Consider the following 26,506-nt stretch of genomic DNA (forward strand, 5'->3'; position numbering starts at 1 on the left):
GTTGTCTGATGTAAAATTCTTTTTTTTTTTTTTTCCAGTGCATTTGAAACGCCACTTTATGTTCCGAAACCATCTCTGCTTAGTTTTTGAAATGTTGTCTTATAATCTTTATGACTTGTTAAGAAACACAAATTTTCGAGGTGTCTCTTTGAACCTAACACGAAAATTTGCACAACAGATGTGCACTGCACTGCTTTTCCTTGCAACTCCAGAACTTAGTATCATTCACTGTGACCTCAAACCTGAGAATATTCTTCTCTGTAACCCTAAACGCAGCGCTATCAAGATTGTTGACTTTGGAAGTTCTTGTCAACTGGGACAGAGGGTATGTATATTTTCTTCCCTTCAAAAATAGTAAGTAAATACTTCAAATAGGACTTGACTCTCAGGTAAATTACCTTTTTCTTTAGGAACACAAGATATTTAAATATGGAACAAAAAGTACATTTTTTAAAAATAAAAAAATTAGGCCTCTTTAAAAGCATATCATGATTTAATTTCATAAAGAATAGTCATTGATGAAAGCCATTTCAGAAATAATATAAAATAATATACTTCATTTCAGCATAGTATTTTCAGATCTCTTGCTTTATGAAAAAATGCTTTGATGAAATTAAAAGATGATTATTGATAAATGTTTTCAATTTCACTGAAAAGACTTAGCAGTTATTTCTACAAATATAAAAACTGTAATTTTTGGAAATTTTTTTACATACATTTAAGCAGTAATAAATTGAGATTGACAAGAATCTATTCTTTGTGCTCCCTCATAATAACAAAACTAAATATCATTTTTTTTAACATGTATTTTTTTAGGGTAATGGCAAAATATGTTAGAACAAAGACTATTACTATGACCCTTTTTTCTAACTGGGCCTTCATTTTATTTTTAGGGATTCCTTAGTCCTTAGGAGGTTTCTTAGAAGCAATAGCTATGACCTGAGCCATTCTACATAAACATAATAGCATTAGTTTGGCATTTTGAAAAAAGTGAAATAAATGAATTTATAAGATGTTACAGAAATAGGATTACTATAGAAAGTATGTTAATTGAATTAGTTAAATTAAATCATAATAAAAAGATGCAATCATTAAATTTTCTCGTCCTCATTAAGGGGTGTTCTAATGTTAAGGTACTAAGCAGAAGTGGGACTTTGTTTTCATCTGCAAGTAGCCTTAGATGTCCTGGTTGGGGAAGGCTAAGTAGAGACATATAAGCATAAGGTAATCACTATCTTGTGGTCACATTACCTTTTGGGAGGATGACTCATGACTCTATTCTAATAATCACCCTTACCCACCACTTTAACAGTGAATCAGTCATTATACATTTATTAAGTGTTGGAATACATGGGAGCCACCTGACAGTGGCTGCTGGAGATCCAACCCAGAATGGATGTCCTCTTGTGAGAGGATTATACAAGGAGACTGAGAGGCAATTGCTGGTCTCTGACTGAGAGGCTGTTGTGTTGTCTGACCTCTCTCCTGTTCCCTCTGCCTCCAATTTATCTCATTCCCAGTCCACAACACCTGTCAGCAAAGGCTTCCCTGCAACTCCTTCAGACATTGTGATCCACAACTGTGGAGACTCTCGGAGAATTGACCTGTCCCTTAACAATTCTCCATTTTTTGTTTTTTGCTGTTATTTTCCCCCCACAACATGGTCCTTACACTGAGGAATGCAAGCAGCACTATCATTTCTCGATGATTGTAACAGGTGTTGATCTTGTGAAATATCATGGAGGGAAGCTTTCAAATGAAGAAGAGGATTGTAGTTAGAACAGGCATTTAAGTCTCTCATCATCAACAGCCTTTGATGTTCTGGCCCATTTAATTACCCTATCTAAAAAAATCTTACCGGGGCTCTTCTTCCTTAATTCTGAAAGGATCCTTCTCATGCACAGCTCTGGTTCTTCTTGTAATTCTTATCCCACATTCAGACTCCATATGTTGGAATACATGGGAGAGCTGTTGGAATACAAGGGAGCCACCTGACAGTGGCTACTGGAGATCCAACCCAGAATGGATCTCCTCTTGTGAGAGGATGATACAAGGAGACTGAGAGGCAGTTGCTGTTCTCTGACCTCTCTGACTGAGAGGCTATTATGTTGTCTGACCTCTCTCTTCTTCCCTCTGCCTCCAATATATCTCATTCCCAGTGTGCAACACTTGTGTCAGCAAAGACATCCTTGCAACGCCTTCAGATGTTATGATCCATAGCTGTGGAGGCTCTCGGAGAATTGATCTGTCCATTAATAATTAAGTACCTTTTATGTGCCAGGCACCATGCTAAGAATTGGGGATATAGCAAGAATCAAAAGATAGCCCTCAAGAAGCTCATATTTTAATGAAGACATAACAAGAAATAAAATAAATACAAACTATATGTGGGATACAAAATTTTTTATTAAAAGAGGGAAAGAACTAGGATTAAGAAGGGTTAAGAAAGGCCTCCTGTGGAAGATGGGATTTTAGTTAGGAACCTAATGGAAGCTTGTTAGGTGGAGATGAGAAGGGAGAGTATTCCATGTTTGAGGGATAACCCTGAAAGAATTCTTGGAGGTCTTGCTCATAGAATAATAAATTAAGTTAAGGAGTGGATGAAAGAGAATAAGTTGTAAAAGGATTAGAAAGGTAGGGTGCAGTGGGGTTAGGGTATGAAGAATTGAATGCCACACAGGATTTTGTATTTGATTCTTAACGTGATGGGGAGTTTATGAAGGGAAGGGAGAATAGGAAAGTACTTAGAAGGGAGGGTGGTCAAAGCAACACTTAAGCAGGTGGCCACATGAAGGATAGTTTGGAGTAGGGAAGAACTGAAAGCAAGCAAACCTACCAGCTGGCTAATAAAATAGTGAAACGTGATAAGAATCTGCACTCAGCTAACAGCAATATCAGAGGAAATAATAGGGCAAATGTGAGAGATTCCAAAGGTAATAATGAAGTTTGAAAGTAGGGGAGGGCTTAGGGGAAAAGATAATGAATTCAGTTTTGAATATGTTGAGTGGAAGATATTTACTATCTATCTAATTTGAGATATCAGAAAGTCATTTTGATAAATGATACAGGAGGTTAAGAAAAAGTTTGAGGCAGAATAGATTGATAAGAGCCATCACCATAGAGATAGTAAATCAATATGAACTAATGAGTCACCAAATGAAGCAATATAGAAGGAGAAAAGAAGATAGCCCAAGATAGGTACTTGTGGGATATCTAAGGTTAGGGAGAACAACTTGGGTGAGGATCCAAGAAAGGAAAATTAGAAAGAACAATCTGTAGAAGAATCAGGAGAGAATGGATAGTGTCCCAGGCTATTGAGAAGCATGAAGAATGAGAATTAAGAAAAGATCATTGAATTTGGAAGATATAAGATTATTGATTTCACAGTTTCTAGAAAACTATAAAGTTGGAAATCTGGATTGTAAAATTGAATGAGAGGAGAGAAAGTGCAGGCTTTTATCATAGATGATCTTTTCAAGGAGTTAAGCCACAGAGGGCAAAAGAGTTACATGGTAGTGGGGATGGAAGGATCAAATGAGCATTTTTTTTGAGGATGAGTGAGACCTTGGGCTTCTTTATAGACAATAGGATCATATCCACCAGACAAGGAAAGACCCAAGATGTGATATGTGGAAGTGAAAGAGTAGAATCTGTTAGAGGAGAATCATTTTTGTAGGTAGGAGGTTTGAGGAAGGATATAAAGGGTTTGGAACAGCCACTGTAGGGAGTGGAATAATGAATTGATAAAGTGTAGAAAGATTGGAGATGTGCTTGAAGAAACAGGTTTAATGAGGGAAGTCAGAGATGGAATTAGATAATTAATACATAATGATTAGATAAAAGCATTTGGTAATTTTAGAACATATAGGTGATTCATTTGTGGGTGATGTTGAGTAAATATGTGAACAGATGGCTTAGGTGAGTGGAGGAATTGGTCATGGAAAGTGAGTAAGTTGAAGAAGTACTGCTAGTGTTTTTAAGGAAGAATCATTATGTATGTTTAATCCCCAAATTTGAAGACCATGGGTTAGAAAGGAGAAAAACCTTGAGCCAAGTTTCGGATCATTGAGAAAGGAACATACTGCCCTGAAGACTACAGATAGGCGACAGATTTTGATTGAGTGATAGATATGAATAGCATGGACCTTAAAAAAGGAGAAGTTACTGAGTGATGGAGGTCAAGGGGAGAACCTGGAAATGGGAATGGGTCTCAGTTGATAACCAAAATTCAGCCATTTCTTATTCTTATTTCTTATTTTTAAGTGTATCCCTTATCCCAACTATAACTCACTTTGACGAATACCTTCATGGTAAGGCTCCCATGTTCTTCTTTAGACTTCTGGATAGTAAGGGATGGAATCCCTTTCATTCTTCTTTAGACTTCTAGGGGATATCCTTGCATGTGCCTTGATGGCCCCTCTCTGCCACCCTTTTTACCTCTGGCATCATAATCATATCAGTACAGATATTGTTGCTGGAAGAACATCCATCCTCTCTATTCCCAAGCCCCCTCCCTCCAAAAAAATGTTGCAAATATTGGACGAGTTTTTAATACCATCAACTTGAGGCATAATTCCAGTTTATTCTCCCCAATATAAATTGCCAGTGAATAATATTCTAATATCATTTGATCCATTAATGTCAAGTAGATTTTACAAAGGCATACTTACTGTGAAAATGTAGCAAGAACACATATAAGAACACATATTTCCTCTCCCATCACCTAAGGGCAAACTCTTCTATGTCTGTTTGTCTACTGGGGAAAGTGGGCTCCAACTTAGATTAGGTCCTAACGCCTTTGCTCCATCAAATTCATTTCTGAATATGGCGTAAGTGATGGAATCCTTTTGTTTTTTAAGATCTGGCATCTTAGTTGCAAAAATATTATATATACTACTTGGCTGGTTTTTACTCTTTTCTATCCTGAGCATTTGCTTTATAACCTTAAACTCAATCTATTGGCCTTTTGAAACTCCCAGCATCACATCCTACTTCCCGCCTCTTATCTAACAGCAGAAAAGAATAGATCCAATAAGATACAAAAATAGTGTCAGGACTCTTAGGAGTAATATGGTAATCTCTTGGTTCATAAAGGCCTCTCTCCAGGTGGAGGTTTATATAGCAGTCTTTACTTTCACTTGATTTCTACCCTGCCAGAAAGTGCCTTAGAATAGATTTTCAAAGCCTAAAGGAATAAGGGTTGCTGTCTTTTGGAATGAATGAAAAAGCATTTGTTAAGTACTTTCTTTGTGCCACAAAACACATGATATACAAATACAAAAGTGAGGCAGTCTCTTTAGGAACTTAAATTTTGATGAGTGAGACACTATATTGAGTATTTTGGTTTGGGAAGAGACTAGATGGGGGAGTAGATCCATAAGAGAAATGATTACCATTTTTCAGTAACAATAGCTGTGTTGATATTATTATGGTTACAGGAATAGAAAGGGGGGATGGGAAGTGGCCAAGGCACAGAGTAATATCCAAAGGCCTGGAAGTTGCACAGAGGGAGATGGTATGAAAATGGCCAGAGTGAAATACAAAGCATGCCTGAAGCCATTTCAGTATATTGTACCATGAGACACTCATTAATTTGGATAACAGAGACATCAGATCAGAAGTCCCAGAGCCCAATGGGAATCAAGATATCTGAGAAGTACAGTTCTTGAACAGATGGCAAGAAAATGTTCAGAGGAAGAAAACCTGATTAGAAAAAGTAGGAAACAACAAGGAAGGAAATATTGGTGTCCAAAAAAGCAATCCATCCTGCAAGGGATCACTAATAGGCTCTTACATGTGAAACCAGTTTAAACTGAGGTAGTTATATGAATTTGGATGTCATATTAGTTTGAAGGACTGAATCTAGGGAACTTTTATGAAGAGTTAGGATTTAAAGCCATTTTCTCTAATATTTTAATTCCATTTCATTTCCCACAATGTCAAGTATTTATTAAGCACCAGCCATGTGGATCTTGAGGGTACAAGTACAAAGAAGAAAATAGTGTCAATTGCACATGTACATATACTTAGCATAGATGTTAAGTGAATTAATAAAGTATTTATAAAATAGCTAAATATTGTCTCATCTCTCTCCAAACATTTGCCTTGTCACCTGAACTGAAAGCAGCTACAAAAAAAACAACACTACTTTATAAATGCCTCTTACTCTTAATGTTTAATTAAAGGAGGTTTTTGAGATTCTAGTGCTAAAATGATTCTGGTTCTATGTAGTTTTTCTAGAAGGAAAAGAGAAAAAGGAAGTTAAATACTTTGCTGTGGAACATATTTCATGTAATGATTAATGAAGGCCTAAAAATGGGGTCTGTGGTGGTTTTGTTATAGTTCTAATGTGAACCACAATAATTAACACCATTTTTAGAAGCTGAATGAAGTATAAGGTAATTAGAATGCTATATTTTTAGGAAATGGTTTGTCTTTACTGGTATGAAATGAACTCCAGCCATTAAATCTAATTTTTATAATAAAAGGCAAATGAAGATTAAATATGTTCAAAGTTGTGTTTGAACTCCTTTTGTTAAAAACTACATGTATTGTATGGGACTACCTGTATCTAGGGATGGAGGGAAAGAGGGGTAAAGTTGAAACAGAAGTTTTTGCAAGGGTCGGTGTTGAAAAATTACCCATATATATGTTTTGTATCTAAAAAGCTTCTTTTAAAAAAGAAAAGAAAGTATTAAAAAAAAAATAAAAACTATATGTATGAGATAGCTAAATGGTACAGTGCATAGAATATCAGCCCTGAAGTCAGGAGGATCTGAGTTCAAATCTAGCCTCAGAGACTTAACTCTTCCTAGTTGTGTGAGCTGAGGCAAGTCATTTATCCCTAATTGCCTGTGTGTATGTGTGGAAACTGCATGTATTGGTAATTTTAAAATTTTTTGAAAAGTTCAGCTTTAAAAATATTTGTTTATACAATAGTAATAAAAAACCTTATTTTTGAACTTTTATAAAGCTAATTCAGAAAAGGATTCATTAGATTTCAATTATATTGATAGCCATCTGTTTGACATTATATCCTAAAATATTTAAATAATTTTTGTTCTGTAAAAATTAAGCAAGCAGTTCCCATAGTTACTAATTAATTCAGCTCATAAGTACCAGGTTCTTTTATAGGTTAGTAGTTTATTTTAAAATATTTTGCCTTGGTGAACAAGTGTTATATGAATAAATAAAAATGCGTTTATTTTTAATACTTATGCTGTTGTAACTCTTGTAATCATGTATAAAGTCTTTTAATGATTTTTCTTCAATACCTCCCTCCATTGCAGATTTAGGAAATCTTGGGTTTAAAGTACTGCAAATAATGTTTCACTTTTTCAGTATATTAATTTTCTAAACTGTACTGTGTGTGTGTGTGTGTGTGTGTGTGTATAGTTACATGAAATGATTTTCCAGGAAGGAAAGACTATATTGAGAAATGTTGTTTATATACAAACATAGTATAAATAAAAATTTTAAACATCAAAACTAATTTTAAAAAATTCTTTAAAACATAACTATAAATAGAGCCTATTAGAGGTGTTTTTTCTTTCTTTTTTTATTATAGCTTTTTATTTGCATGATATATGCATGGGTAATTTTTCAGCATTGACAGTTGCAAAACCTTTTGTTCCAACTTTTCCCCTCCTTTCCCCCACTCCCTCCCCCAGATGGCAGGTTGACCAATATAGGTTAAATATGTTAAAGTATAAGTTAAATACAATATATGTATACATGTCCATACAGTTATTTTGCTGTACAAAAGAATCAGACTTTGAAATAGTGTACAATTAGCCTGTGAAGGAAATCACAAATGCAGGCGGACAAAAATATAAGGATTGGGAATTCTATGTTGTGGTTCATAGTCATCTCTCAGGGTTCTTTCTGGGAGTAGCTGGTTTAATTCATTACTGCTCTTTTGGAACTGATTTGGTTCATTTCATTGTTGAGGGCCACGTCCATTAGAATTGATCATCATATAGTATTGTTGTAGAGGGTTTTTTTAATCTGTTATACTTACCTTTAACATTATTCAGTGCTTCTAGTAGTTCATTTATTGCTTAAAATTGATACAGGTTAAGAAACTAAAAATTCCTTGAAACTTTTAAAAAAATTTTTCAGATATACCAGTATATCCAGAGTCGCTTTTATCGCTCTCCAGAGGTACTACTGGGAATGCCTTATGATCTTGCTATTGACATGTGGTCCCTTGGGTGTATTTTAGTTGAAATGCACACTGGAGAACCTCTTTTCAGTGGAGCCAATGAGGTATGTAATTGATTTTTTTTTCCCTGTTATCATTAGGACTTTTTTTTTGCCCTCCAGAGAAGAATATATTAAATTGCTTAATCACATATTTCATGACTTGTTGGTTGCTTAACTAAATGACATAATTTTAAAATAGATCCTTTTGTGTTTTCCTTTGTTTAATTTTATGTTATCATTGCCACACAACAATGAGTTCAGAATTGTTAAATATGAAAATGTATATTGAAATTGGTTGGTGAAATAGTGACTGAAGCAATCAATTTAGTTTGAAGAAGTATTGCTTTATTAATTTTAGAACTTGACATCATGATAAAGAATTTGAGTGAAGATTACAAGAGATGAGGTTGTGAATTTTGAATAATATTTAAGAATGGATAAGTACTTTACCATTTTGGATTCTTGCCCAAATAAATACATTGTCATAATATTGGTAAATATAACTCTTTTTGATATTGATATTCTTGGTATTTAAGGATATTGCATCAGAATGTAAGGATAGCATATAGGTTCTCCTTATAGAGTTAAGTCAAAGAGTTGATAGAATTGGCAATGTTATTTTATTGGACACTGGAACATTTTGCCTTTCATTATTTATGATGAACATAAATAAAATGTCATCTTGAAAATAATTGTATTTTATAACTTTACAGATGATGAAAACTTTAATAGAGAAATTTTGTAAAGAACTTGATGAGATTCTAATCTCTAAACCAAGTCAACAGATTAAGTCAACGAGCACTTATTAAGCACCAAAAGACAGCCCCTAATAGGATAGGACTGTAGGAATCCGTACAATTCAACAGGGGAGGCAAAATGCAAGCAATTTTGTACAAAAAAAAAAAAATACACATACAAATAGGAAATAAACAGAAGGCAGGCATTAGAATTAAGTGGATTTGGAAGTATTTCTTGTAGAAATGGCATTTTAGCTGGAACTTGCCTCTAATTCAGGAGGCAGGTTCAAGAAGAGGGAAGAGCAGCATCATATGCATAAAAGACAGCAAATGGAAATTCATGAGTCAGGAGATTGACTGTCTTGTTAAGGAATAACAAGGAGGTGTGCCAGTAGCACTGGATCTCAGATTTTTTTTTGGGGGGGGGAAGGTTGGGCTTGAAACCCTATTAGAATAGCAAACAGGTATTTTTATTTGATATTAGAAGTTGATAGGGAGCTAGTGAAATATTAAATAGAGAGATGACATGATTGGACTGGCACTTTAGGAAAATAACTTCCATATCAGTGGATGATGATTATTGTTTGTTCTTCCTTCTAAGAGATCACCATGATGTCAGGCTAGTGATGTCATGGCATGCAAGTAATTTGAATTTGAGCGCAGGAGGGCTCTGCAATTTCACCTGCCTCACTTTTTCCTTCAGAATCAGATGGGTCCAGTGACCAGATAGAGATCAGGATGACTGGAGATGGCCTTGGGTGCAGTAGGAGACTTTGGACTTTTTAAGCTAAGGCCTTCAACAGATCTCAGTTAGACTGAGGTAACTGCTCATTCAGTGATTAAGGGTTAGGTAAGCAAGATGGCTGTTAGGACGACATAGTAAATAGAGTCCTGGGCCTGGTGTCAAGAAGACATGAGTTCAGATCCAGCTTTAGACCCTTATTAGCTGTGTGATCCTGTGCAAGTGACTTAACCCCTGCCTCATTTATTTTATTATAATGTACGATGACTGATGTATTTTAATGTATGTTGAATGGGGAAGAGACTTATGATAGGGAGACCACCCAGAGGGCAAAAGTGAGGAGATAAGGACTCTACACTAGGATGGCACATTGAGAGGCAGGAGTAGATTTATATTTGACAGATAGTATGAAGATAAAAATCTGTGAACCTTGGGAACAGATTGAATATTGGGGGAGGGGAGGAGGGTATCAGAGTAAGGCTTTGAAAGATGACAAATAGATTGTAAGCCTGAAGTACTAAATGATGGTGCTTCCAACAGTAACAGGGAAGTTTGAAAGAAGGAAAGTTTTTTGAGGAAATATAATGAGTTTAGTTCTAGACATGTTGAATTTGATGTCTACAGGATATCTAGTTTGATAATGTCTAATAGATTGTTGGAGACTGAAGGTCAGCAGAAGATAATAGGGCTGAATTAGGTAGATATAAAGATGATCAGCATAGAGATTGATAATTAAATCTATTGAGTGATGAAGAAAGAAGAATTTAAAAAAGAAGAAAAGCCTTGAAGAAATTGTTCCCATGACTATGTTAAGAAAATATAATATTTGATATATTCCAACCTCAGAAGTAACTTTTTCACTAATCCTCTGATTGGCAACATTAATCAGATGTGTGTATATATATGCTTATCAAAAATATTTACCATTATGGAGCATTTCCTATACAGTAAAAATGGAAGAGAGATTTCCCACATATGATGTCTGCTAGTACTTTTTTTTGTGCATAATGCAATTCCATCTACATTAAGCCCCAGAATACTACAAAGTCCTTTCATGGATGTTGTAACTATCAAAAAAAAAAAACCTGAACTAATATCCCCCCAAAAGAACTAAATATATGAAATATGCTTATTGTTCAGACTATGATATGCCATTTGGTAGTTGGGCATTTAGTACTTTATAGGCAGTAGATAACCAATAATATAAATCTGTAGTTAAATAGGAGAAAAGGATTGTACTAGATGATATTTTGGTAGTTGTGTGGCATTTTCAAAAATCCCAAAATGTTCCCTGTGCCACAACCCATCATTATCCTACTACTACTACCACCACCACCACCACTACTACTACTACTACTACTACTACTACTACTACTACTACTACTACTACTACTACTGCCGCCGCTGCCGCTTGCTGGTTCTGCTGCTGCTGCTTCTGTTTCTGCTTTTTCTTCTGCTTCTTTTTACTTCTGCTGCTACTGCTTCATCATCATCATCATCTAAATTCCCATGTTTTTCAGTGTGGTTCAGATAAAGATGATCCTGAGACAAGTCACTATCCTGATATTATTATTTATATTTAGTGTTTATCACATATGCTATTGGAACAGATGGATAAAATAAGTGCTTTTTTAATTGAATAAGTATTAGGATAAAAATTCAACCTCTGTAGACTTCAAAAAAAGCATTTTTGGGTGCAAATTTCAATAATGATTATTTTTCTTGTCATAATTATTACCATTAATGTTACCATTATCTCACCTTCATCTTTTTGATAGTACAGATGGAATTGGGACTAAGTGTTGCTACTACTGCTGCTACTACTGATAATACTTATTATTACTGATATTCTCCTGATCATATTAATTTGCTATGAATTGTGATAAGATCATATTTTCTGAAGAATTAAAAAAAAACACACAGTTGACCCAAACTGATTAAAAGCCTCTTGGCAAGGATAAGTAGAGTATAGCACATTCTAATTATAATGCCTTTTTAACAAGTCTTAAGTAAAATATATTACAAAAATATTTGATAAGAAAAGGAGTTGTGGACATGTCAAGTTATAATAAGGTATCAATCAGTAATATTAAATATATACTATGTGCCAAGCATGAATAAACCTCAGTAATATGCTGGTATCCATGAATTGTTAAAATACCTTAAAAACCTTCTTTGGAGAATATGTATTTGAACCTTATAGAATGAAATTATGTAGGTAGGCTACAATTCGTATTGGTAGAAAGAATACTCATATTGATAAAATCATAGATCCTTTGAAGAACTGAAGTATTTAGAACTAGCAGGAATAATACATACAACCTGAATTATTTGGAATTAACCTTACCTCATAAAGAGGAAAGTAATCTCTAAACCAATACTATTATTCGATAGATGGGGGAAACTAATGACTTTGGAGTTTTTAGTTACTTGAGGAAAGAACATTGCTAGTTAGTTGGAATACTGCTTACAAACGCTGGTCTCCTGAGAGGTGCAATCCATCATTTAGGAAATAGCTTTTTATTTTCATTTATTTCTTTTTATTTTATCTTCATTTCTTATTTCCCTTTTGCCCTCTTCTACTTAGTGATAAAATATTTTTTCTTTCTTTGTGAGTCTATTTTTAAAGTTACTTTGTGGCTGTTACTTCTTCCTCTTTACTTTGATAAATACATTATCAGAGAAAGGATTGGAATCTGATTTTGACTTAGGTTGGGACTCCAATGCCTTCTCTCTAGCCACTGCATTATACAGTTCCACTCTAGACAACTGTTTACTTAAATAAATTTTCTTTCAAATAGTTTATCCATGTAAAGCACTGTGGATATAATACTTAAGAAATGAAGAATTACTCAAATCTTATAGTGTAAGTCCTATTTTGAGCATGAATCTCTGCAATATGACTGATAAATCATTACCTATATTTCAAGACCTTTATTGAAATAGTCAAAAAGTTTTCATTAACCTTTTTTTAGTAGTAGTAATGAACAGAAATGATGGTATAATATACAGTAGAAAGCATGTTTCTGACTTGATTATTGTCATTTTACACAGGTGGATCAGATGAATAAAATAGTGGAAGTTCTAGGAATAGCACCTGCACATATTCTTGACCAAGCACCCAAAGCAAGAAAGTTCTTTGAGAAGTTGCCAGATGGCACTTGGAACTTAAAGAAGACCAAAGATGGAAAAAGGGTAAAAGATTATAACAGATCATTTCTTACTTGCATGTCCTTCAAAATATTATTTTCATTCATATTACCTTTTAGTACTTCACCATTTATAAGAATTGGTTTCTTTGTTAATCCTTTGCTTGTAATGCATACAACATAATACACACACACACACACAGGTATGTATATTGTTAAAAGTAAATATAATTGTTTTGTCAATATTTTATACTTTTTAAAGGTATTTGATTAATGCTTAGGATTCACTTATGACTAAAATTTTAGCACTCTTTCTCTAAAATTGTTGATGTTATCATTATCATCATCATCTCAAAGCTCTTATTGCCATTGTCTAAGCCTCTGAGTTTTATTTCAGTGCATGAAGCCTTCTCTGATGTCTCACCTAAAAGTGAAATTCTTTAGGTTTAGTTTTTCTTTTTACATTTTTTCTATGATCTTGCCATATTCTGATTTGTATAATACTTGTCTTATTTGTGAAGGTGTTTTTCTCTCCATTCTTCCAATAAATTGTAAACCCTTTGACAATTTGGGATTATGAGTTTTCATCTTTATATCTTTAGTTTCTTGCCTAGTGTCTTTCACTTAATAAAAGTATGTTGAAATGAAACTCGTTATTCATACTTTTCCTTGATTTATCTGTTTCTTATGTTTGTTTTACTGACTAGTTTTTTTTTATTTATTTGCTTTTATTTAATCTATTCTTTTTTTAAAATTATTTTAAAATTATTTTTAATTTTTATTTTTTTATGTTTTCTTTTTTCTTTTTTTTTTTTATTTAATAGCCTTTTATTTACAGGTTATATGTGTGGGTAACTTTACAGCATTAACAATTGCCAAACCTCTTGTTCCAATTTTTCACCTCTTACCCCCCACCCCCTCCCCCAGATGGCAGGATGACCAGTAGATGTTAAATATTATTTAATCTATTGTTTATTTTTTTATTTTTATTTTTGTTTTTTGTTTTTTTTTGGCCCAGGGTCACACAACTAGGATCATCTGTTAAGTGTTTGAGGTCAGATATGAATTCAGGACCTCCTGACTCCAGGGCCAGTGTTTTATCCATTGCACTATCTAGCTGCCTCCTTTTGACTAGTTTCTAATTTTCCTTTGTTCTTTTGGAGATATGTAAAAAAAGATGTCACAAATCTGTCACTCAGGACCTTTGGGGGAAGAGAGAACAGGGAACTTTAAACATTTAGGGTTTGTTTCTGCTTCCTTATTACTTACTACCCTACTCCATTCTGAGTATGATTTCACTAGGTATTGGTAGTCAAGAGGGACAATTTTTACTAAATATTGTATGAAACAAATGTATACTTTTTTCTTAAAACTTTATAGTTTTTCAGCACTTTGAACTTTGATTACTAAAGTCCATTATGCCTTAAGTACCGAATGTAAAATGCTTTACTTTTGTGGACTTTTAAAGTCTGGTTCTTGAGTCAGGTTTTTGCTTTTCTTCAGTTGAATTTTGTTTTGTTTTATTCCTTCAGCGTTTTCTTAGCCACTAGTCTCTTTTTGACTATAATTAAGGTTCTCCCTAATTATGCCTAGGGTTATCACCTCCACCAAGTCCACTTCCTTCTTCCATCTCTTTGACTTTATGAGAAGAGAAAGTCCTCTCCTCTTTGAATCTGAAACTTAATTTGCATATAAAACTTCTGAGTTAATGAACTTGTTCTGTAACAAGTTTCCATTAGCTCTTGGCTATTTTAGTAATTTAGAAAGTTTAAAGTACTATAACCCTTAAAACAGATGCAAAAAAGGTTAAGTTTTTTTTTTTTTTAACAAGATATAAAAATTATCCAGGGTTCAACTCAGAAATGTGGCAAACTGTGATAGACTATCATTGTATTTCTTTGAATATAATCATTTACTCTTTAACATTTTTCCTTGTTTTATATGCGGATAATGTTTTCCTACCTCATGACCTAAATTGTTTTGTTCAAAGTTAGCAATAATCTCTTTAATCTAAGTATACTATACTCTTTAAAAAAGAAAAAAAAGTAATGATAGTTTCTTATTTTCAAAATATATAAAGACAGTTTTCAACAATTTCCTTTGCAAAAACTTATGTTCCAAATTTTTCTCCCTTCCTTCCTCCTAGTCCCCTCCTCTAGACATCAAATAATTCAATAGATTTTAAACATGCAGTTCTTCTAAACATATTTCCGCATTTATGCCGCACAAGAAAAATCAAATCAAAAAGGGGGAAAAAATGAGAAAACAAAAAAAAAAAAGAAAGAAAGCAAAAAACAACAAAAAAGGTGAAAATACTATGTTGTGAGCCACATTCAATCACCTCGTTGTTAAAAAGAACCAATTATATTTTACCATACTCTTCTTGACTTCTCTGCAGCTTTTTGTATTATTATTATTTTATTACTCCTTTATAATCGATTACTGCCTTTGCTGAGTTTTATGACTGATCTCTCTCATTCTCTTCATACCTGCTGGTGGCCTATTTCTTCTCAGTTCTCTGCTCAATCATCACCCATATTTTATTCCTTGTGTTTGGCTTTATTCCAGGGTCCTGCCCTAGACTCTTTTTTTTCACCTTTTTTTCTTTGTGATTTCATAATGTTTCTTTACGATCTCTATGCAGTGGGTTACCAAATACACTTTAAAGCAACTCTCATCTTTCTCCTGAATTCTGGTTCTATGTCACCAACTGCCTTCTGGACAGTTCTATGGTTTCAAGATATTCCAGATTCAACATGTCCAAAATGTAATTTCTATCCCTCTCTTTTGCTTCTCCCAACATACGCAAATTTACCTCTTTTTGTCAAAGGTACCACTGTTTTCCATTTACCTGGGGTCTGAACATCAGAGATATCTTTCACCCTTCGTTCTCACTCATTTCCTCACTCATTGCCAAGTCCTATTGATTCTGCCTCTGTTGTATGTTTCACACTTTCTTCTTGACAGTCACACTAAAACCACCTTCGTTTGTGCCCTAATCATCTCTTACCCCTTCATTGTCCTGCAGCAGCCATATTATACAGGGAAAGGAACAGTAAATTGGCATTGGAAAAACTGGGTTGAAATCTTAGAATTGATACAATATTGTGTGACCTTGATTTAACCATTTAATCTTCCCTGGCCTCAGTTTCTTCATCTGTATGTTGAAGAAATTTGATTAAAATACCTCTGATTTCCCAGTTCTATTTTGATGATCCTTTGATGTGTCTAAGGTCCAAAGCTTTGATCATGCCACTCCCTTGCTCTAAAAAACGTCAGTAGTTCTTCGTTGCCCCTAAGTACAATACGCACTTAATATGTTGGACATTTAACATTTTACACAATCTTTATAGAATTTCATGTTGCAGTTTCATTCTTTGTTCCAGTCAGATTGCTATTCCTTACCTCATTAATGTCTCTCACCTCCCAAACTTATTAGACTCTGAACTCCTTAAGCATGGGGACTGCTTTTTGTCTTTTTTTTTTTTTTTTTTTTTTTTTTTTTTTTTTAATCTCCTGTGTTTAGCATAATTATTGTCACATAGTAGGCCCTTAGTCTAAATGTATATTGACAGACTCCTAGCTTTTGTACAAGTTGTTCTCTACCTGGAATCTTAGTCCACTCTAAATTCAGCTTAGTTACTATCTTTGTTAAGAAGCCCTTTCCGATTTTCTTTATTATCTCTATTCCACCAAAATTTCTGTGTATTTTACATTGTATACAGTCTTCATTTATTTATCCATATAGATAAGTTGTTTCCTTTCTTCCCTAGTGGAAGATAAGCTTCTTAAAGGCAGGATCTTTTTCATCTTTTACTTTATATCTCTAGTCATTAGCACAATTCCTGGAATGTGGTAGGAACTTAATAAATGTTTATTGAAAGGAATTAAATTTGACATTCCTAAAAATGGAACCATTATTCATAGCATTGTCTTGGGAACTTAGACTTTGAGTAATTTCTGCCTAAGGAAAATCACTATTAAATATGAAGATGTTTTAAAATAAAAATAATTTAAAATGTTTCATTTCCTCATTAAATTAGTAAAAATTTTTAAGTCACAATGCCAGTTGCCTTTTTTGAGGTTTAGGGTAATTTCAGGACTTAGTACTTTTGTGCTTTGAGTATGGTGCCCATCACATTGTAGCAATATGTCATAATCAAAATTTCTTGAACTTTATATATATAAATAATGTTTGTTTTAATATATAAAGATGTTTCAGCATATTGTTATATTTTGAATAAAAGTATAAATATTGCATTTTAATTTAATTTACTGTTTGATTAGATTTTCTTTCAAATTTGAAGAACACATTTTTTTCCCTTCACTTTTTATAGGAGTATAAACCACCAGGAACCCGCAAACTTCATAATATTCTTGGAGTAGAAACAGGAGGACCTGGGGGACGTCGTGCTGGGGAATCTGGACATACTGTAGCGGACTACTTGAAGTTCAAAGACCTCATCTTAAGGATGCTCGATTATGACCCTAAGACTAGAATTCAACCATATTATGCCCTGCAGCATAGCTTTTTTAAGAAAACAGCAGATGAAGGTACAAATACAAGTAACAGTGTCTCTACAAGTCCTGCTATGGAGCAGTCACAGTCTTCAGGAACCACCTCTAGTACATCTTCAAGCTCAGGTAAATGTTTGGTTACAGTCTTGAAATTTTTTGTTCGTTTTGATATTACTGCTTACCTTATTTTTAAAATGGCAAAATTCCACATTTTAAAGTTTTGGACAAAATTACTTGAACTTATTGATTGACTGATGACAAGGTATTGTTTTAGCTAGACCATTTCAAGGTGTGTCATATTTAGTGTAAGTTTTAGAATTTGATTTTTACAAAAGGAGACTTGTATTGTATTTTGATTCTTTAAGGTGGATCTTCAGGGACAAGCAACAGTGGAAGGGCTCGGTCAGATCCAACACATCAGCATCGACATAGTGGTGGTCACTTTACAGCTGCTGTCCAAGCAATGGATTGTGAAACACACAGTCCTCAGGTATACTCTTAAAAAAAAATACCTGTTAAGGAATGAAAGAATATACTAATTACTTCAGTAGCTCTTAGGATGTATCATATTGATAATATTAGATGACTATTTAAAGATCAAAATGATTACACTAAAATCTGGCTATAATACCATCTATTGATTTTACCATGTCATTGGATCTATTTGTAGTTGATCAGTGCATTCTATACTTTGCAAAGAACACCACTTGATGTAATATTTGAAGACATTCAGGACCTGATGCCTTTAAGATATTTTCTGTCAGCTTCTAATTTTTTTTTTTTTTTTTAATAAATTGGTTCCAAGTTATCTTTTACCTTACTCAGCTAATTGTGACATAAAGGAACATTATTTGATTTTCATTACAATATATTTTCTGTTCTGGTAGAATATTTGGCAGACTAGAAGCAGAAGATTTAGGTTTAAGATCTACCACTTTGGAAAAGTCAGTTTTCCTTTCTTTGCTTTAGTTTTTTCATTTAGAAATTGAAAATTAGATAGAGTTTTTTCCATTTTTTAACAGTTCATTGTGACATTATAGAGTTTCTGGTTTATTATTTGGCAAATTAAATATGCCTTTAGTAGTCTATAATTAAATCAGTTTATTTATCCCTGTTCCACCAAAATTACTGTGTATTTACCAAAAATAAAGTTATTTTCACTAGAGATTAATATTTCATACTTTAAGTCTGCCTAAACAATTTGAAAACGATTAATAGATTAGTTCCTGTTTTAATCTATGACTTCTGTAATTAGTTAAAAAGGTAATGTCTTTATTGATGGGGGAGATAATTGGATCATATTTATGAATTATATATGTATTGTATATGTTATATATTTTTCTGTTTATAGACTTAAAATTTGTGTGATAAAACTACCAAATTCCTTCATTTTTCCCTGCTCTAAACTTGCTTAATATAGTAGTGTTGTTGCTGTTGAATTAGAGGTGAAATATAGATCTCTGTGTTAATTTTCACAGGTGCGCCAGCAATTTCCAGCTCCTCTTGGTTGGTCAGGCACTGAAGCGCCTACACAAGTCACTGTTGAAACTCATCCAGTTCAAGAAACAGCGTTCCATGTAGCCCCTCAACAGAATGCATTACATCATCATCATGGAAACAGCTCCCATCATCATCACCACCACCACCACCATCACCATCATCATGGACAACAAGCCTTGGGTAACCGGACCAGGCCAAGGGTCTACAATTCTCCAACAAACAGCTCCTCCACCCAAGATTCTATGGAAGTTGGCCATAGTCACCACTCCATGACATCCCTGTCTTCCTCAACTACTTCTTCCTCTACATCTTCCTCCTCTACTGGTAACCAAGGTAATCAAGCCTACCAGAATCGCCCAGTGGTTGCTAATACCTTGGACTTTGGACAGAATGGAGCCATGGATGTTAATTTAACAGTCTACTCCAATCCCCGCCAGGAGACTGGTATAACTGGACATCCAGCATACCAATTTTCTGCCAATACAGGTCCTACACATTACATGACTGAAGGACATCTGGCTATGAGGCAAGGAATTGATAGAGAAGAATCTCCTATGACGGGAGTTTGTGTTCAACAAAGTCCTGTGGCTAGCTCGTGACTAAATTGAAACTTGTTTGTTTCTTGTGTGTTTTTATAGAAGTGGTGTTTTTTTCCAAAAACAAGTGCAAAGCTGCTTGAATCAGAAGGAGTTTAACACACTGAACCGCTACAAGAGGGCAAAGCTGACTATTTTTTTAAACTTGAAAAGATTGCAAAGGGACAGTGAAGTGTTTTTTTTTTTTTTTTTTTTTTTTTAAAAGAGCCATGTCTAAACCCATCTTAATGGATATCTCAGAGGTGTTACCTCATCTTTTGCCTCCCCCATTTTAACTTGCCACATCTCAATCATAGTGTTTTTGTCTTTCTATTCTACAAAAGTTAATGTTCAGATGTTGGTCTTAGTCATTTGCCAACTAATTTTAAAATAAAAAGTCACTGCATATAATTTACAAAAAGGGCCCCATGAGGGTTTTTTTGGGTGGGGGGTGGGGTTATTTGGGTTTTTTAAACCTCCAAACACACATGGGCACAGATATGCAGTACTGTAAGGAAGAGGGACCTTCAGATTACACAAAATATATTCAGCTCTACAAAGGGACAGTTGTATTGGAGTTTTTTAGGCACATTAAGCATGCTAAGTGGCGGTGATCAGAATTCTCCTTTTCTGAACCTACTGAGGATCAAAGCAGCAATTATAATGGGATTCTGTGTCTCATTTTATAGACCAGAGTCAGATAGTATTTGGAACATGGCTGGCCTCATAACTAAGGTGCACTGAGAAGCAATCAACGGGTCAGTTTTGGCCAGTCCTGGGGAGGTCTAATTGGTGGTCTTTGGGATAACCTTTGGCCTTATGGATTTGGACTCTAAGTTAGAAGAGCCTACCATTTCAAATGCAATCACTATTGGACATGCTTTTGCAGACAGTCCTTAATGCTGAAAACACAGAGAATGGGTAATTCAAGAGGCCTTTCTTTTAAAATAGACTTTTGTGACCCACTAATTGTAAGGTATTGCAAGGTCACTTTGTGTCATAAAGTTGACTTCCTTATTGGTTGAAGGTCACAGAAGTAGTGGTTTGCGTTTGATGGAAATAGCTACAGCTGTGTCCCTTCCTGCTTTTTACTTTTTCTTTTGCTTTTTCTCGGCACGTGGTATCTCCACCATTACTTCTGCACAAAGATGTCTTCTGTTCATCCTGAACATTTTAAAAAATGCAGAATTTTATGTGACTGCTTTTTTTGCCTCACAATTATGCTGTGAATTTTACAAAAATTTATTTTCTTTTTTTGATAATTTATTGTACCAAAGCTGTTTTTATAGCACATAGATGTCTGTAACCAATAATGTAGCAGTTCTGCACTTTGACACAAGGTGTAACTAGACCATTTTTAAATGTCAGTTGAAAATTATGGCTGTACTATTGCTTAAACAAAACTGGAACTGTTGTTGAATTCATAGCCAATACATTTATAACGATCTGTGTACTGAACATAATAGATTGACATCTAATTCAAGACTATAACATCTGTTAACATTATAAATGTCTTCAGGCTTCTGAAGGGAAAAGGGACACAAGATCTAGAAGCTATGAAACCAGCAGTAGTTTCTTGTATTCCTGATTAACATTCTTGTAAACTTGAAAGTAAGACCTTGATTGCACCAACAGGTCCCAAAGTGTTACGATGAGTGAAGCAAAAAGCTCATGTATGTCCTGAAGTTAACAGGCTGTATTTAACAGGTGCCTAGTTTGAGGTTATGCTGCCTTAATGTAACACAGTCTGGCAGTTGCTAAATTTGTGTTCCCACTTAAAATTGACCAATATTTCTGAGTGGTCGAGTTGTGAGAATGAAGATAGATTATTTATTTGTCCAGGATTAAAAAAAAAAAAAGCCTAGAAAAGAAGCAGTAATCTACCTCTGCCAATAAACCCTGTTAAAAATAACTTAGCAGAACAGCATATACTTTTTATCAGTCGTTTCCATGTGGCTGACATGGTCAATTTTTTTTCTGAACAAAACAGGTTTTTATATATAAGACCTTGAAAAGAGGAGGCCCAATATGTGTAAATGTGAATGGACACTTGGAAATATCAGTTTTATAACTTTTTTTTAATTGAAGGATCCTTATTTATTTTGTATTAAAATATCAAGCCTGTGGGTGACAATTTTTGAACTCAACAGTTCACAGAAGTTTACAATGAATGAAAGGTTGTCATCTTGAGTATAGCAATATTTAAAAAAAAAGAATCCAATAGTTACTGCTGTCTTGGTATATAAAGTTAAGATATTTTATGGGTCAGGTCATTTTTTTTTTTTTTCTGTGCTGGTTGCCACATCTTAGGAAGCACCAAAAATTAAAGCAGTTTTGAAACCAATATTTACATAAAAACCATAAAATCCAATGCTTCTGCATACTGTGTTATGTTACAGTCCAGTTTTGTGTGCTTTACTACACAGTTTGGTTACAGGACTAATGTGCATTGTAAACATAAACAGCATGGAAAAGGTTAAATACCTGTGTTCAGATTGTAAGATCTAGTCCAGACTTGCTGTGTATATTGTAACGTTAAATGAAAAAAGAAACGCCCTTTGTATTATAGTCATGCAGTCTTATGTATGATAAACAGTTGAATAATTTGTCCTCAGACTCTTTACTATACTTTTTTTTTTAATTTAAAAAAAATGTAAATATAGTAAAAATCTTCCTATGCAATTACCCTGGTCCAGGTAATGGTCTGGTAGGTATACTGGGTATAACTTTAGTCAAATATGTAAAAATATTAGTTACATTGACATAGGCTTCAAAAAATTCTGAAAGTAAAAGTTGGAGGTTTAACAGATCATTTTGAGTTTTTTTTTTTTTTTTTTAAAGCTTAATACACTAGTCTTCTGATTTCTAAGTTTTTATTCAGGTGTAAAGATTAGATGATTATTTTTGTAGTTTGAACTATTTGAAAAAATTATTATTTAAATTTTCTGGTTACTTTCCCAAATTGACTGTGAAATTTTAGGCGCACATTTCTTAATGTGTTTCAGAGTAATTTAAGCATATTACTTTTAAAATAGCCAGAAAATATTTCCTTTTCTAGGACATCCATATTTTTTTAGACATTAGCTTTAGTAATAATTTTGGTCATGTGAAAAAAATTGGTCTTTTTTTTTTCCTTTTCTGATAAAGGCAGATTGGTAAGATAGTCTTATGTAAGACATGTAGGCAATTCCCTGAAATATTTGTTTATAAGTAACAAAAGACTTTTATGTAGGCAGTAGCATTTAAAAAAAAAAACTGATTTCTAAAATTCTGGAAATTGACATTTATGTTTATTTAATGAGCATTGGAAAGTAGTTCTTAAAGCAATTGGATTGTAAAAATTCTCTGACGTACAAAATTAATATTAGCTTTATCCTTGCCATTGTATTCTTTATTTCCATAATCCCTATGTCACTAAGGGAAAAACAAATAATTTTCACCTAGAAAGTAACCAAGGTTTTGGTGGGGATTGTTGGAAATGGGTGTTTAAAAAAATTTTTTTTTTGTTTTTGCGTAAACGCTCCTATAGAAAAATCAACAAAAGTAAGAAAAAGTTCTCTTCAATGTAGATGGCAATTTTTTTCTATCTCCTTTCCTTTTACCTGGCCTCTATTTAAGATCATGGAATTGAGCATTTCCATTGCTAATTTTATGATGGAAACTATAGATTGCCGACTGACTACTGATGAGGACACCATTCACACTTATTTTAAAGAAATTATATTTTATTGAGATAAAATAGCACGCACAGATTATGGTATATTAAAATCTCCTTGGGACATCTCTTAGGATATGATTTGGGGCAAATGAATTAAAAAATTCTGCTTCCTTTAAGTTTTAACACTGGAAATAGTTAACCGATACTTTACATTTGCTGAAATGAAAAAAAAAAACTCATCAAAACATTTTCCAATAAAATTGCCCTTTCTACCATTTAAGTTATAAATGTATGTAATACTCTATATTTGTGTATTATATGTATACATATATACATACAATATAATGTGACATTTGGACCAGAGCTGTGATTTCATTTACTCACCTCTTGGTGAGTAAAGTCCTTCTCTCAGTAAAAGCAACACCTGCTTTTCAGGCAGTTTTTAACGAGTATGTCCCACAATCCCAGGATTTCCTGACTTTGAAGGCAATTCTCTTTTATACTACACAATGCTGCCTCTACCAGGTCCACATAGGAATCAAAATAACAAAGAAGTTCAAGTAAATAGAAAACCCACCATAGATATCATGTGTTTATGGTGTGTTATTCTTTTTGATGAAAGAGCAGTTCAATTTATATGTCCACTAAAAAAAATGTCTTGTGACTGAACACATTAGGCATATTTTGAGGTCTATTTTTTATTTAAGGCATTGAATGTGATTGTTTTCTCAGAGGAATCATTAAGGTAAGTATGATTTCTCTTTATGTTCCACATTGGAATCGAGGAGGGGGGGGGGCAGTATTTTATAGAGCTTTTCCTTAACATTGGAAATGACATATTTGTGTTAATAGTGATTTGCTTGATCCATTTTTGTCTTTGAAAATGATTGAGTTACAAAATATTTCTTTAAACAGAAAACTATCTTCTTTATCCCAAAGAACTGTATTTTCTCACATTTTTTTACATTTGGGGACAGATATTTTCCCACTAGGACAGATGTTGACAATCTAATTCACAGAACTTTTGAAAACTTCAGAGGAGCTGAAGTGGTACATAAAAGGCCTCCTTTATTTCTACCGAGTTTAGTTTTTGATGGCTGATCCAAATCCAGAGGGGCTTCTGTACAACAAACCATCAGGATGGAAATTTTGTGGCACATCACATAATATTGTTGGAAAATGGTGGGTGGGTTATGACAAGAACAAAAAATACAAAACTGGAGAAGGAACAATCTCTACAGATATAAAAGGAATTCATTCTTCATGTGAAGATTATACCAAAGTTTATAACTGTCTCTTATACCTAGCATGACCAAGTATTATTAAATTTGTCCAAATAATACTTGATAGGATTTTCCAGATTGCCACATTTAAGTTAAATCACTTAAATATTTACGTACATTTTGCATGTTCCCAAAACACTGCAGACTATTTGGCTATTTTCAATTCAAATTTTTTAAATTGGGGGACCCTTAGGATATTAGATTTTTGTTTGAATCTTTATCAATCGTTTTGTAATCCAAGGTTCTCTCACCAGAAATGTACAGCAGAGGTGGGAGATAACACAGCCAAAGAAAGAATAAAATGGTATATAATGAGAATCACCAAAAGTCTCGCCTAGTAGTGAAAATTGGGAAGGCTAATAGACATCTTTTGTTAATGGTTCTCTAGTTCAAAGGTAAGTATGCTGAACTTAAGCGGGACATGCATCTTACAATTAAAACCTGACTAGTGAGAAACATTACATTTTTTGATTAGGCAAAGGGGAGAGCTCATATTGTGAATTGCAGTTGGGAAAGCACATTTGGTTAATCACTTCTCAGAGTTTACCCAATAATAATAACAACTCAATAATGGAGGAAAGGGGAGGGAGATATTAAATCTAATAAATGGAAACTTTGATGATTTAAAATATGTTTTTAATTTAAGAATATATTTTTGAAAGATTTGTGTTTGCCTGTAATTTGAAAGAAATGTTAATATTTTTAAAAGCATGAACAGATTTTGTTGTGTTGGGATTATATTCTGATTCTTTGAAATAGTGTAGAACTGGTATTGGGAATGATTTGTCCAAACAAAGAATAGATAACTTTCTACTACTTTTTGACTTAAACTAATAATATTTTGAAAAACTATTTTGAATATTTTCAAAAATGCAGTGCCTAAAAGGGTGATGAATGAGAATTTCCTAAGTGCTTTAAATTTTTTTGATATGTTGGTGTTTTACAAACTTTGTTTTTCTTGACTGACTTATTTTTGTCCCCAACAAATAGCTATCAGAAAGGATTGCTTTGATAAGCCATTAAATGGTTTTAAGTTAGTTTTAGGTGTGACATGTTATTTTATTTTCTACTCTGTTGCAAGTAAACAATAAGTGTGTCATATTGAATTCAATCTAATAGGATGTGATATCATACAAGTATTTTGAACATCACTGGGGTTTTAAAAGGATATTACAGAATAGCTAAAAGCTCATCATGTGACATTTGGTGTTGGTATAAAATATTAACTGGATTTATTATTGTCAGACAGTTTTCATTCCCACAACCTGGGGATAGTGATAGTAAGGAGATTATGGTGGCATTTAATTGACACTAGCAAAAAAAAAAAAAAAAAAATCAGAAGTAACATCTTAAAATGTAAATATTCTAAAGGAAACAATTTGGACAAAAAGCCTTAAGTTAGTGGAATAAAAGTGTTTTAAAATCTTGGGATTTGGAAAGGAATGGAAGGAGGTAGATTTGGAGACCAGGTGCTACTACAACACCCTTTAAAGCTTATCTTGAAAGTATTCCACATTTAGCCCTATCAGTTGAGTTCTATCCTTATTTATCTATCTGCCCAATTTTCACAGACATGAAATATGGAGACTTGGTTTGGGGCTTCTTTCCAAGGGACTAGGACAGAAGCCTTTCACCAGCTCTAGAATTAGAATATGAACAATGGAATTGTAAACCTTTAAAATGTTGGGGTAGATCTATATGTGGTTGCTTAGAGCCAAAAGAGAATGATGTTCGTGAAATTGAACTCAAGTTATTTGGTAAGCCTCTTGATTTGAATGTGTATTAATTCTTCACCTATCATTTATTACTGCTCATCCATAAAATATTTAATGCTTCAATTGGAGTAAACAGTCTTGCTAAATGGATATGCAATTATTGTCCAATTCTTCTTTGCCTCATCACTCCCATTATAACCAACAATTTCAGAATGGAAATTAATAGGTATAATGACAAATTTAAAATAACTTAAACTATGTAGAGCACTTTCCTCTGCAAAAAGCATATTGAGAACTAGTTAATTACAAACTTACTTTTAGCCATTTTTTCCATATCACCATTTCCATCTTCACAGATTTGGATTTGATTTGCATTCTTTTCCTCTACTCATGTCTCATGTCATTCTTCCTTGGCAGAATGGTA

The 26,506-nt window shown here is 33.6% G+C and overlaps 1 protein-coding gene across 4 annotated transcripts in view; it reads left to right on the forward strand.

The window, feature by feature from the left end:
- The window catches only part of DYRK1A (dual specificity tyrosine phosphorylation regulated kinase 1A), a 195,445-nt gene extending 169,736 nt beyond the window's left edge, over nt 1-25,709 (forward strand). For all 4 annotated transcript variants that reach the window (XM_031959275.1, XM_031959274.1, XM_031959276.1 and 1 more), the window contains 6 exons: nt 39-325; nt 8,122-8,268; nt 12,739-12,879; nt 17,171-17,477; nt 17,717-17,841; nt 18,830-25,709. In XM_031959275.1, the coding sequence (XP_031815135.1) occupies nt 39-325; nt 8,122-8,268; nt 12,739-12,879; nt 17,171-17,477; nt 17,717-17,841; nt 18,830-19,450 (1,628 nt within the window). In that variant the 3' untranslated portion in view covers nt 19,451-25,709. The remainder of the gene's footprint in view (nt 1-38; nt 326-8,121; nt 8,269-12,738; nt 12,880-17,170; nt 17,478-17,716; nt 17,842-18,829) is intronic.
- Nucleotides 25,710-26,506: the final 797 nt, after the last annotated feature.

Source organism: Sarcophilus harrisii, chromosome 3 (genome assembly GCF_902635505.1).
Source record: "Sarcophilus harrisii chromosome 3, mSarHar1.11, whole genome shotgun sequence".
NCBI classification, from domain to species: Eukaryota; Metazoa; Chordata; class Mammalia; order Dasyuromorphia; family Dasyuridae; genus Sarcophilus; species Sarcophilus harrisii.